At 39.3% G+C, this 12,852-nt stretch overlaps 1 protein-coding gene across 5 annotated transcripts; it reads left to right on the forward strand.

Annotated features, from left to right (window-relative positions):
• The first annotated feature begins 220 nt into the window (after window positions 1–220).
• Window positions 221–11,475, forward strand: LOC109061807 (activated CDC42 kinase 1-like). 5 transcript variants are annotated; one of them, XM_042714475.1, is made up of 17 exons: window positions 221–478; window positions 2,041–2,184; window positions 3,960–4,137; window positions 4,420–4,490; window positions 4,899–5,126; window positions 5,217–5,369; window positions 5,497–5,774; window positions 5,851–5,977; window positions 6,061–6,207; window positions 6,346–6,440; window positions 6,765–6,959; window positions 7,403–7,494; window positions 7,620–7,664; window positions 7,744–9,125; window positions 9,210–9,305; window positions 9,395–9,522; window positions 9,737–11,475. In XM_042714475.1, the coding sequence occupies exons 3-17, from the start codon at window positions 3,975–3,977 to the stop codon at window positions 9,741–9,743; spliced, it is 3,207 nt and encodes a 1,068-aa protein (XP_042570409.1). In that variant the 5' UTR covers window positions 221–478; window positions 2,041–2,184; window positions 3,960–3,974; the 3' UTR covers window positions 9,744–11,475. The 5 variants fall into 5 exon arrangements, with proteins under 5 accessions (XP_042570409.1, XP_042570411.1, XP_042570410.1 ...); XM_042714476.1 differs by lacking the exon at window positions 221–478 and adding an exon at window positions 490–862; XM_042714477.1 differs by lacking the exon at window positions 2,041–2,184 and having other exon boundaries at window positions 387–478.
• The last annotated feature ends 1,377 nt before the right edge of the window (window positions 11,476–12,852 follow it).

Consider the following 12,852-nt stretch of genomic DNA (forward strand, 5'->3'; position numbering starts at 1 on the left):
ATACTGTAATTAGTCAGTTGGTGGTCCTCCATAGAAAGGACACTGTAATGTAGTGATTGAAAAATCCCCACAATGCACCTTGAAAACCAGTGAGTGTATGCTGCTCAGTGTATTCACTATTTTCTTAAGTCTCTAAAGCCTGTAACAAATGATACGATGAAAATCATTTGGCTATGTTGTAGTAGCCTAAATTACCTTAAAATGTTCCACTGTAGTCACGCTGAAGAGCAGCTTCGGTGGACAAAATAATGTTATAATTCACATTACATGTTTAGATTTAGACTTTATTAATAATATTTAGATTAATTTAAGAACCACAGTCAATGCAAGATTCCCATTAAGAAAGTTGTCTCCTCCGCACGCTCGTCTGTGAAAAGAAGCCCTGTCGCTTTAAGAGAGAGATCAATCCGTGTACTGAGGCTGAAGAAGGATTACGACCGCTGATGAGCTAATTCTCTTTCAAATTACAATTTAATAGGTAAGTAAATAACCTGACTGTGTTTGAAATATCACTTACTCAAATCAACATGAATGTGAGCTCGTGCCGCGGTACTGAATGTTCGGGAATCGGTGCAGGTACCACTGCGCTGCGTTAACCATCCTAATGACTGCATGACTGCATCACTCCAGAGCCTGTGATCAGTACGGATAACACCGGCCTTTAATGCCTATTTGGTTGAACTCAGTTATCTACATATAGAGTGGTTACTTACGCTTGTTTGAATTAGCTTGTTATTTATGTCCGATTCTGTATCTGAAAATAAAGAAGACAATGGCTGTGTCTCAAAACCTAGTGCGCTGTCTATCTAGACAGCGTGGGCCCGAGCGGACTCGAAACGCGCTTCTGGTTCCTGAAATCCAGGTGGGAAACTCAATGCGTTTTTATATTTCCTTTTGGATCTGTTCTGATTGATATTTCTGGTAGGTCTAAGCTAATTTTCTTTTAATGATGTTATAATAAAAGAAATAAGTCGGAGAGGCAGTGCATATAGATATGAGACCAGATATGAGTGTTCTTTAGCACGAGCCAGCAGCACTGGCAAAAACCTCTATTGTTCAATAAATAATGTAAATTATTAATTATTCAGGTCACATATGATAGCCCCAGCTCATTATCTCAGGTGTATTAATACATAATTCAGCTGGTGTGGTCACAAAAAAAAAAAAAAAAAAAAAACTTAAACTGCCAAAGCAGCATTTCGTATTTCCATTTAGTTTAACTTAATGTACTAAAATAATTAAAACTAAAACAAAACTGAAATAAAATAAATTAAAACTATAGCCTATAGACATAAAAAACAATAAAATGATTTTTAAAAAGCTACAAAATTACTAATAAATAAATAAAATAAAAACAGAAAATACTGAAATAAAAACAAATTCAAAATGTTTAAAGAAACATATATCATTGATACTAACAATGATTTAGATTCCTTAAATTGATTCAGACTTTTGAATCTGTTCTCGGAAAATATTTATTCAGATAAATGCTGATTCAATCAATGAAGGCTATCTTTACACCAGCATGGGGTTTTTTACGAATGACTCATTGAATCATTTACTCAACCGATTCATTAATATAGTCGTTCAACCCAAATAATCATCTTTCATTTGCATGTCTACAAATTTACAAATAGACTACAGAAACATCAGCGTTTTCATCACAAATCACAATAAAGCACAATAGATATGAACAAATGGGATGTCCCACTTAAAATCGTTCAACTTTGCTTTGCATCTAATTCAGATTCAAAACATTGACTCGTTCAGTGACGGGGGTGTGTTGTTCAGTTGGTTCGACCAATGAAATGCTTCTTCACAGCTTGGTCTTGATTGCTATTTGCTCTTTGTATAATTACGGCAGGAAAGCAGTCACTTGATTCAAAAGCTGATGATTCAATGGATGATGTTTATATGATTCATGATCATCCTCCTACGTACATATGTGTGAATCTCTGCAGTGATGTCAAATGTTTGTAAAGACACATTGCAACAAGGTTATCAAAGCTCAACTCCTTCTATGTTCATTCATCTCCGCAGTTTTGCAGTTTGATGTTGACCAGTCAGAAGCGGCCTTGATTTGGCTCATATTTGCCTGCCATGGCCCTGTCAAACACTGGACCACAGGAGGACAGTCCCTGACATCAGCTTGTATTTTAGACCTCAGGACTGACCTAAAACTTGGTAAGACCGCTGGATAGCACTTTACCATAAATGCCTAGATGGGTCAATAAGCAAGGCTATATTTAGTTCTCTAAGCTTATATGAGGCTCTTATGAGGCCAGTGTGTTACGTATCTTATTTTACAGTATTCAAAGGGTGAACATGCACCCACCCTGCCACCTACAACTGTGTCCTATGTTGGAAGTCCTCATGTGCATAGGGGGATCTATAAAAGGGAAAGAGATGCCATGTGGCGTTATGTCTGCTCTTAGTCACACAGTAGTTGTCAAGGGTTACTGCATCATTTTCATAGTTATGACGTGCTGCCATCACACTCAGCAGGTGGTTTCTGATGGTTTAGGTGTTTAGTGAGAAAGTGTGAATAAATATGTTTATGTACACCTAGGGGCGGTTTTAATTCTGGGTGTTGGACATGCTGTCTCTTACTCACATGGGAGGCTGCATTATTCATCAGTAGTGAATGGGTCATCATGTCCTGTGTAGGGTTGCACCAGCCATTCGTAACAAGTTCTTACTTAAATTAGAATAAGTTCATACTAGAGGCTTAGTAACTACTAGCTAGTTTGTAACTAAATCTATACATTATTTGGTTGAACCAGTTGTTCGTAAGGCAGGACGTAGCTAGTAGTTCGAAAGCTCTTGGTAAAGTAATCCGTAGTCGCATAATATGACCTTTACGCTAAATTATCCAATAGAAGCCTTCAAATACGTGAGCAGAACTTGTTTATTAAATGCTGTGAATTTCAATTTATCCTTCATTCTAACTTATTTTGCCTCTCACAACTAATGGTAAAAATAAGTTTCCATTAAAATCAATACTACTTAACCATGAATAATATTAGACTTTTGTAAGCTATTTTTGTAAATAATATTCAGAAACTGTAATTGAAATGAATAAGTATCTCTTTCTGTCCGTCCATCCATCCATATATATATTTGGGGGGGGGGGGGGGGGGGTTATTGGGTAGGTGGGTGGGCGGGGTTAAGCAATGGGACATTGAGCACTTAAAGCACATTCAGTTCTATACAGCAATACTGCTCGTAAGGATTGTGTTTGAGGTCTGCTGCACTCGCACTGCAGCTTGCAGTGACTCAGCAAGAGAGAGAAAAATGCTGCTTCTGGAAATGACACTTATAATGGACGCAAATACCTTACCGCTAAGAAGCTGTGACCTTTTTATTCATCTGACAAGGAGTGGAGACCAAAGGAGATGAGACAGAGGATGGATGCTGACATGTTTGGAAGACAAGACAGGGCTGCAATTAACTGGATTTAAGGCACTGTGTGCACTGATTCATTCATCCAAAAGGCTCTTTGACACTAATTCTCTGGAGGCTGGGCAGAGGTTTTGCAGCAGAAGACCCAGTTTCTCATGAGACTGCAACTATTGTTTCATCGAGGAATCAGATTACACACTTTATTCTTGACTTTAGCTTATAATAGAGTGTGCTTTTGTAGCAGCTGATGGGATAAAGAAGAATCCAACAAATATATCTCACAGATTAGAGAAGACACTCGACAGTTTACTGTGAAAACAGGACACACCCTGAGGGAGTGAGGTTCACTCATACACAAGCTGCCTGAAAACACTGCTTTGCATGTAGAAATGGCGGCGGTCTCAGACTACCAACGGCACTATAATGTAAAAGATGAGGTACTGTAAAAGATGAGGTTTAATGTTTTCTCTACACAGCAAGTTTGCTTGAGAAGCAGATCTGTGGAGGATAAGATTGTTTATTCTTAAAACAATAATTCTTATGTTATGTGTGTGCAGCCGGACGGTGGAGACATGCAGTCTGAAGAGGGAACCGAGTGGCTCATGGAGCTGCTCACCGACGTGCAGCTCCAGCAGTACTTTATGCGTATTCGTGATGAGCTCAATGTCACACGTCTCTCACACTTTGACTATGTCAAAAATGAGGACCTTGAAAAGATCGGCATGGGCCGACCAGGTGAGTGGAGTTGCATGTATTTTAAGAGTGTGAGAGGAGTTTTAAATTTTGGTAGAATACATTTATTTATTTTATTTTTTTATAATTATTTATTGTTTATGTGTTTGTATTTATTTAACCTAATATTTTGATAGATTGATTTGTTTTGACTGTATAATAATATATTATAATATCAAAAAGATAAGGTGAATTTTATAGTACAATTTATTATACATTATATATTGGACATATTTATTATATTTAGACCTTCTGGTGTTTTTTCTTCTTTCTCTGGCTGTGCAGGTCAAAGACGGCTTTGGGAGGCAGTGAAAAGGAGAAGGGCCATGTGCAAAAGGAAGTCATGGATGAGCAAGGTATGTGAATCCTGAAATTAAAAATGCCAGAATGAGTGAGTGTGTAACAGATATTCAAGTCATTCATCTAGTTTCATTCTATTTCTATTCAGTTTCCTTTTTCTTAACTTTTTTATCATGCAGAGAGCCACAAAAACATCCCAGAAGAGTATTAACGTTTGATGCGTTACAATGGCAACACCTTTAAAGATCAAGAATCCTTTTGCATTTTACATCAGCTATTTCTTCTTGACCTTATACTGATCAAGCTAGAAGGGATTCGGATAAATGCAAGTGGATAATGTCAAAGCCGTTTGACCATTTACATTTCATATAGATGTCTGCCAGGTTAATAAATGGCATGTTTTACTGTATGAGGAGCTACTGCATCTTTAAGGCAGAGGCAGGTGGAATCACCCTCAGCCGTAGTCTCTGTGCTTGGGCCAGCAGGTGTTCACTGGGAAGCGGCCTGACTCGGATTCCCAGACCTCAGGGGTGTTCTGCAGCTCATCCCCATCCTCAGTTCAACCAGACGGACAGCCAGCCAATCTCACCTGCATCATCAGTGACAGAGACCTCACACTCTACGAGAAACTGGGAGATGGCTCTTTCGGAGTGGTGAAACGTGGAGAATGGCAGTCCCCAGCTGGAAGAGTTGTAAGAAAAAAGGAAAATAAGTAGTTTTGGTGATTGTTATGTATAGATGTGAATAAGTGTCTATAGATAGCGTTTCTTCCTGTGCTGTAGCTGAGTGTGGCTGTGAAGTGCCTGAAGACAGACCTGTTGGAACAGGATGAAGGTTTAGATGACTTCATAAGGGAGGTTAACGCCATGCATTCCCTGGACCACCACAATCTCATTCGTCTCTATGGTGTTGTCCTCACACACCCTATGAAGATGGTGAGGACTGATAATTGAAGTACTAAAAATGGCATTCTGGGGCTGCAAAAAAAACGTTTAAAATACAGCTAAACCACTTTTTTCAAGAACTTTTTCAAGCACTTTGTCCTTTTTTTGTGTGTTTCAGGTGACAGAACTGGCCCCATTGGGTTCACTGTTAGACCGCTTGAGGAAGCGTCAGGGTCATATTTTGATATCAGTACTGTGCCATTACACCGTTCAGATCGCCTGTGGCATGGCATACCTGGAGTCCCGACGATTCATTCACAGAGACCTGGCTGCACGCAACATCCTTTTAGCCTCCAATGACCTCATCAAAATTGGTGACTTTGGCCTAATGAGGGCCTTGCCTAAAAATGATGATCATTATGTGATGCAGGAGCATCACAAAGTCCCTTTTGCCTGGTTAGAATTGAACTTTACCAACTTCTACTTATTATTATTTCCTTGAGCCCATATCAGCATGCTCTGTGCTTTGCAGGTGTGCTCCAGAAAGCCTAAAGACCCGAACCTTCTCCCATGCCAGTGATACTTGGATGTTTGGAGTAACATTGTGGGAAATGTTCACTCATGGGCAGGAACCTTGGGTTGGACTCAATGGTAGCCAGGTATAATCTCATACCTGATCCTGAAATCTATTTTTCTGTAAGTAAAGTTTGTGTGACATTTGTATGTGTTTCCTTCTGTATAGATTCTCCATAAGATCGATAGGGAGGGAGAGAGGCTTATCAAACCAGAGGACTGTCCACAGGACATTTATAACGTCATGCTGCAGTGCTGGTCACCCAAACCTGAGGACAGGCCAACATTTGTGTCCCTCAGGGACTTCCTTGTGGAGGTAAAGTCTTAGATAGTAACAGCAGAAGGTGAATATACTGAAGAGAATGTCCTTGTGTCAAAGTCTTGCAAGTACACATGAATGTCAAAATAATTATTGGTTGTTTTAATCAATGAAATCTTTCTAATTTGCTTATAGACAATGCCCACTGACATGAGGGCACTCCAGGACTTTGATGAGCCCGACAAACTTAAAATTCATGCTAACGACATCATCACCATAATTGAGGGAAGGTGAGGACATATTTTGTCGCTTTGTTAGGTAGTCGCGGTCAACCTACAGTCCAGGAAAGGAAAATTAATTTTTTTGTTGTTGTTTTTTTAAGAATTTTTTTTTTTGGGATGTCAACATAAGCGTGTTAATGTAAAATTCGTATTCATATTCAACTTTTTCAAAATTTGATAATAAAAATCATCATAAGATTTATTGCAATTGACAAATTTAATTATTTGGCCGCTTATAAATTAAATTATTTGTGATGCTCTTAATGAATTGCTAACCCCTTTTAAAAAAGAAAGTTTTTAAATGTACTTTTAACCCTGTTTTCTGTGCTGCAGAGCAGAGAACTACTGGTGGAGGGGTCAGAACAGACAGACCCTGAAGGTAGGACAGTTCCCTAGGAATGTGGTGACCTCTGTGGCTGGTCTGTCTGCTCACGACATCAGCCGACCTCTCAAGCACAGTTTCATCCACACAGGCCATGGAGACACAGACCCACACCGTAGCTGGGGTGCCCCTGACAAGATTGATGAGTAAGATGCCATGACCTTTTATGAGTGACCTCTTGTTAACAGACTCTATGGAATTTTGATCTCTCAGGGAACAGACTACTTTACTTATGTTCACCACTAGAGAGCAGCAATGTATTATTCTAAACTAGCAATTCTCAACCTTTTTGACTCCTTGTCCCGTTATCCAACACAGTATTTTTTTTATTTGCTGTATGTTTCAAGGACTAAATCATCTTCAATTAAAAACAACAATTATTGAGGGGAAAAATATTTTATCTTATTTATTATATTACATAAGAAATCATTTTTATGTTCCATCTTGATTTTGTTTTTTAGCATTTTAATTTAGATTAGAAGTCCCCCAGTGGGCCCTGGCTCCCTTGTTGAGAACCACTAGACAACTATATCTTGTGAAAATATGTAGAGGTGGATTTTGTTATTTACCCAGTGTGCTCTGTGTTCAGCCTGTACCTTGGTAATCCCATGGATCCACCAGATGTTCTTGGGATGGATTTAAATGCAGCCAAGCCCACTAAACTTCCAAACCGGGCTAAAAGTAAGCAATCACTTGATCTTGTTGAGTTGGGCTGTTCTGTCCTCCTTCAGATTCACCACTTCTCTCTTTTGCTCTGCTTATCTTTTTTTCATTTCTGATCTTTTCTGCTTCAACTGTTGTGTCAGAACAACCTCCTCCTAGACCTCCTAAACCAGCCGTTCTTCTTAAGAGTAAGAACCATTTCTCTTCTTCACTGCAATCATGCTGCATGACAAAAACAAATTTCCTAAAGTTCTGCCTTGTTTGCAGAACCATTTTATGACTCTGTGCTGGATGACGATGATGATTTGATAGTGACAGGTGTGAAGAAGCTCTCTCTTAAGACTCCCACATACCTGGGTTTGCGCCTCCGTCCTTGGGAAAGCACTAGTCTGAGTGACCGCCTTAGCGAAGTCTCGCTCATTGACTTTGGAGATGATAGCTTTAGCTCTACATCACCCTCCCCCATTACCGAGACCCCCAATCCCAGCACAGCGAAGCCACCTGCATCCTACACCACTTCCATCTTGGATATGGCGCCGCCGCAGAGCCCCAATCGAGCGCTGCCCAACCCCATGCACCCTACTCCAGTGGTAGATTGGGACATATGGCCCCTGCCTTCTCTTCCGGCCTACGACGATGTGGCCGTGGAGTGTGCAGAGCAAGAAGACATGGAAGTGAGCTCCATAAATGCATCTGTGTCACAGGAAGATGCTATATCTGAACAGACACAATCAGAAGATGATGTTAAAATTGATAGTAAACGCAACGTGGAGGACAATCTCTTTCTACCAACCAAGAATGCTGAGGAAACCCACTCCTTTTCACAATCAGTAGACATCTTTAAGGAGCTACAAAGGGAGGCGATGGTGAAGCTTCGGGTCCCTCCGACTGGACGTTCCCTGCCTTCTTCACCCCTCCCGACTCCTTCAGCTCTCGCCCCACACCGCCAGATCATCCTACCCTCCTCCTATGAGGATAAGCCTCAGATCCCTCCAAGAATCCCCATCCCACCCATGCGGCCCTCTAAGCGGGCAGGGATATACGGCAGCAGATTGTCAGTTTCTCTTGGAGACAATGAAGACAGGAGCCGATCTCCGCCTCAAATTCCCCCGAGGGATCATGCTCTATCTCAACCCAACTCTCGGGCACCAAGCCCCATGGCGCCGCAAGGTGGCTCCCCTCAGCAAAGATCCAGCCTCTGTTGCGTTGGATCATTGGGGTCCTGCCTGTCCCCGTCGTCATATTCTTCCGCGCCATCCAGCTCCTCTGCCATGTCTTCTACATCCACGGCCACCACTACAAGTTCTCAGTATGGCTCTACTGAAGTGGCCCAGACTCCAGCCAAGAGTCCATGCATCGTTCCTTTCGTGTATGGTGGCGTGAAGGCCAGCAGCACTCATTACTACTTGCTACCTGAGAAACCAGCATACCTGGACAAGTATGACAGGTTATTAAAGGACTCTGAGGGAAATACTGAGAAAAAAATGACAAATATGGCAACTGTGAGACCCATGGTTCAACAGCAAGTTAGCAAGCCCAACACTTCGCCCAACCACACAAGTGGGACATTCAACAGCCGGACCTCCAATAGTCTGGCCTGGCCGAGCAGCACCCAGGCAGGTGCCTACAACCGTGTCACACTCCAACAAGTAAGCAGCTTATCACCATATGCTCTCACCATTGGCTACTCGATGTCATGGTATTCAAAGATGACTGATTGGGTGTTTCTGTAGGTGCAGGAGGCAGTACATGGAGTGACTGTAGAGGAGTGTCAAACGGCCCTTCAGACACACAGCTGGAATGCTCAGGAGGCCGTGAAATATCTTAAGGTATATGTGTGCTTCATTTTAGACTCAAAAGGGGGAAATACTCTTGGATAATAAAAGAGCATTTACATATATATTGATTCCTGATGTAGGTGGAGCAGTTGTTTCGATTGGGTTTGAAGGCTCGGCCTGAATGTGTGGAAGCTCTGGAGAGATGTAGCTGGAATCTGGAGCAAGCCAGCACCCAAATGCTGGACTCTTACGGTCCATCTAGACATAGGTAGTAAATGATGATTAAATGGATTGTTCAATCAAAAATTCTAATTCTGTCACTTATTTAGCCTCTTTATTTCCTGATTTCTTTGGAAATTGTTTTGTTTAATTTTGTCTTTGATTGTATAGGGGAGAAAAAACGAATTCTTGTGTTTTTTTTTGTGTTGTGAGAAAGAATGCACTTTATATCATCTCATTGATATCTTTCTGATTTGTGTCAGGATCTAATGGCTGGAAGTAGAAGAACAGAGCTAATCTCCATTCCACTGCAGCTAATGAGAACTGAGTTTCATCTACTGCTCATTGACTGTGGACCAGTAGATATTTGCAGGTCATTTGAATATTCATTGCTTTATTGCTTATAATCAATGCAAGACAAATGCAAAATTCACTTACTTGAAGTACAACAGTGCAATGCGAACAGCTGAACCATCTACATAAGACTGTGTATTATATAAGTTTTTAAATAGAAAAAGGTTTGCTTTTCACTGCATCATACAATATGTGACTTTTTAGCATTCAGCCTGTGAAATGCTTGTAGTTTATTTATTCAGAATATTTTTTTGCAGCGGCATAGGGATAATCTGAAAATTGGAGACATAATGTGAATCTTATCAGCACATCTAATGAATATTAATAGAGTAACGTGAGTTGTTATTGTTACTTTGCTACTGATTTTATGTAAAGAAATTGCAGGGTATACTGTAGAGACACAATAAGCTTTTGAATGGATGTATTGACCATTAAGGTGTTGTTACATTTACAGTTGTTCAGCAAATTTTCACAGGCAAAATCTGTAATATTAATAGGAATCCGCATGACTAGAAATTTCGCATAAGGGTGAAATATTTCCTCACACAGATTTCACAGTGGGTTCAAGTTGGTCACTTGCAAATGACCAATAGAAAGCTGCTTGGTGTGAAAGAGACTTCTGTGTGAATTTCACAGAAACTTTGCTAATGTGACCGCACCTTTACGCTCCTCTTTATGCATAATGCTCATACATCTGTTAACTCTCATACATGATGTTGCATGCAGTTCACAGACCTTGTTCTTGCTTATTTAAGCATTTACTAATTTTTCGTTCATTTAATACTATTCAGTGGTGTTAAATTAGTCGCAGTCATGGACTGCACAGCCACAGATCACCATCAGTTAGTTATATTTATAAATAATGTTTTAGTAGGTCTCAGGATGGTCTCTTGGCCAAAATAATTTGGGATGAGAACGAGACACGTTGAAGACTTGTGTAGCCAGATATATGTTAGAATACACCCATTTTCATGTGCCATGATGACTGCAGACAATACACTTATAAATGCACCTACTGTATTATTAATTTATTAGTTTGTTGGTCTTCATTGTCTTTTTCATCACAGGACCACTTAAGACATAATGTCATGAAGTGTCATTTGTTCTCAATTCCTGATTTAGCTGTGATGCTTACTTTTAAGTAAGTGGAACTTTGAACTCCGTTACGCATTTTGCGATTTTGCTCAGGTTCATTTATCACAGAAACTTCACTTAGTCTCTGTGTGAAGATGGGAAGTTTGTATTAATGAAATTACCTTATCTGTTACATGAATGGAACTGAGTAACAGTTTATTTTTCATGTGCATTTTTCTTCTGTCAGAACCACGTCTCACACATTACATCAATCACACACAGACATCTGGCTAAGCAGTTTGAGGCTTCTGCTCTGTGCTTGTGATTTTATCTGCCTCTTGTCCAGATGTTCAGTATTCTAGTTATATTTTACCTGCACTGGTTTTGTCTTCATGTCTATGCAATTGCTGTTGCAGATCATTTTTTGGAATATAGCCTGTGTCAGTGCTCACCTCATGTAGGTTGCATCCCACTTTTTATTAAGTGAATGCTGGGCTTACTGTAAAAGCTTTATAAATGTTTGTTGTATAATCATCTATCTGTATTTTTGTATGAAGTAAATATTTTAAACTGCTGTGATTGGATTTTCATTCTTTCACCAGACTTTTTGAGTTTAAACAATTATGGCGACAATTCAACATGAAAAACTGTGAGAAGAATGTAAGATCCTTATTAAATCAAGCAGGGCTCATTGAGCCTGGAAGTAGGGACCCACTGAGCCTTGTAGTGGAGCTGCACCATGGGGCCCACTGAGCTTTGAAAAAGACATGCATTATAAATTTCTTAAGAGTCATTACAAGCCTTACAGAACAACTACTCAATGACAGAATGCACAGGCCAAGGTGGTGTCTAAAGAATATAAATATCCTTCTAAGAATAAAAAACAAAATAAATAAATCGAATATTATGATATAAAGTTCATAAATGATTGAACTTTTATTTATTTTCTAAAATGTATTATTTTATTGTTTGTTATGTTAGTTTACAAGCCATTAGAAAATATCTGAATATTGAATATTTGACGATTTCTCTAAACCTTTAGACCTATTCCTCGCATACACCATTAGATGTCAGTATTTTGCTAAAGAATGAAACATTTCTTTGCTTTTGAAGTTTATTTTATATTTAATTCTCGCCAGACTCTCGAGTCATGAATTTATTTTCCATTACACTATAAGCACATCTAGATCATGCTTAACAAATAACCAAAGTGCGAGAAACATTTCTGGTGGGGAAAAAAAAAACTAACTTTATATGCATTACTAAGACTTATTATGTCAATTATGGCTTAGTATGTTTTTTAATGTCATAATTTATTATTTTTATTAGGTGGCTAAAATAGATTTTTATAGTTGTCTTCTAGCAATCAACCATGTTAAAACATTTATTGTAATATAAGTCCATAACTCCATGGTGTGCATATTTGAATGATTTTAAAATATTTTAATCTTACAGCAGGGCTCTCTCAGGGCTATGTGCACTGTTGCCAACTCTTAAGAGGCACATAAGCAACCACAGCTTCAAAAACAAGCCCAGTATTATTTGACTATGTATTACGATCAATATTATTTACAAATAAATGAGCCTTCAACCTATTAAACTGAAACCAGAAAACACAAAAATCAGCAAACTTCAACAAAGCGGGAGTACGGACTATCCACTCATCTCCAATCACCTGTGAGCAGAATAAGATTGGAGAGATAAAAAAGACGAGCTTTAAGGTGGAGCTGTAACATAGCCACATATTTAGAGCCTAAAAAAATGTAGGCCTATTCGAAACAAATAGTTTCGTATTGGCATAGGCCTACTTGTTTTTTATTAGCCCGTTATAATTAATACATTACAAAAACATTGTAATAAATAAATAAATAAAATAAAATAAAAACCTTATAAAAGAAAGCGTGATTTTTCTCCAAAGAGGGGGAACAGGGGGCGGAATGTTTGACGAATT

The sequence above is a fragment of the Cyprinus carpio genome, chromosome A24, assembly GCF_018340385.1.
Source record: "Cyprinus carpio isolate SPL01 chromosome A24, ASM1834038v1, whole genome shotgun sequence".
NCBI classification, from domain to species: Eukaryota; Metazoa; Chordata; class Actinopteri; order Cypriniformes; family Cyprinidae; genus Cyprinus; species Cyprinus carpio.

Excerpts from the sequence above, each read along its gene's own strand:
- LOC109061807 (XM_042714473.1), top strand. The coding sequence starts at position 3,792 with ATGGCGGCGGTCTCAGACTACCAACGGCACTATAATGTAAAAGATGAG. Across the intron at positions 5,775-5,850 it reads CACAAAGTCCCTTTTGCCTG|GTGTGCTCCAGAAAGCCTAA; the intron begins GTTAGAATTGAA and ends TGTGCTTTGCAG. Across the intron at positions 7,665-7,743 it reads ACCAGCCGTTCTTCTTAAGA|AACCATTTTATGACTCTGTG; the intron begins GTAAGAACCATT and ends CCTTGTTTGCAG.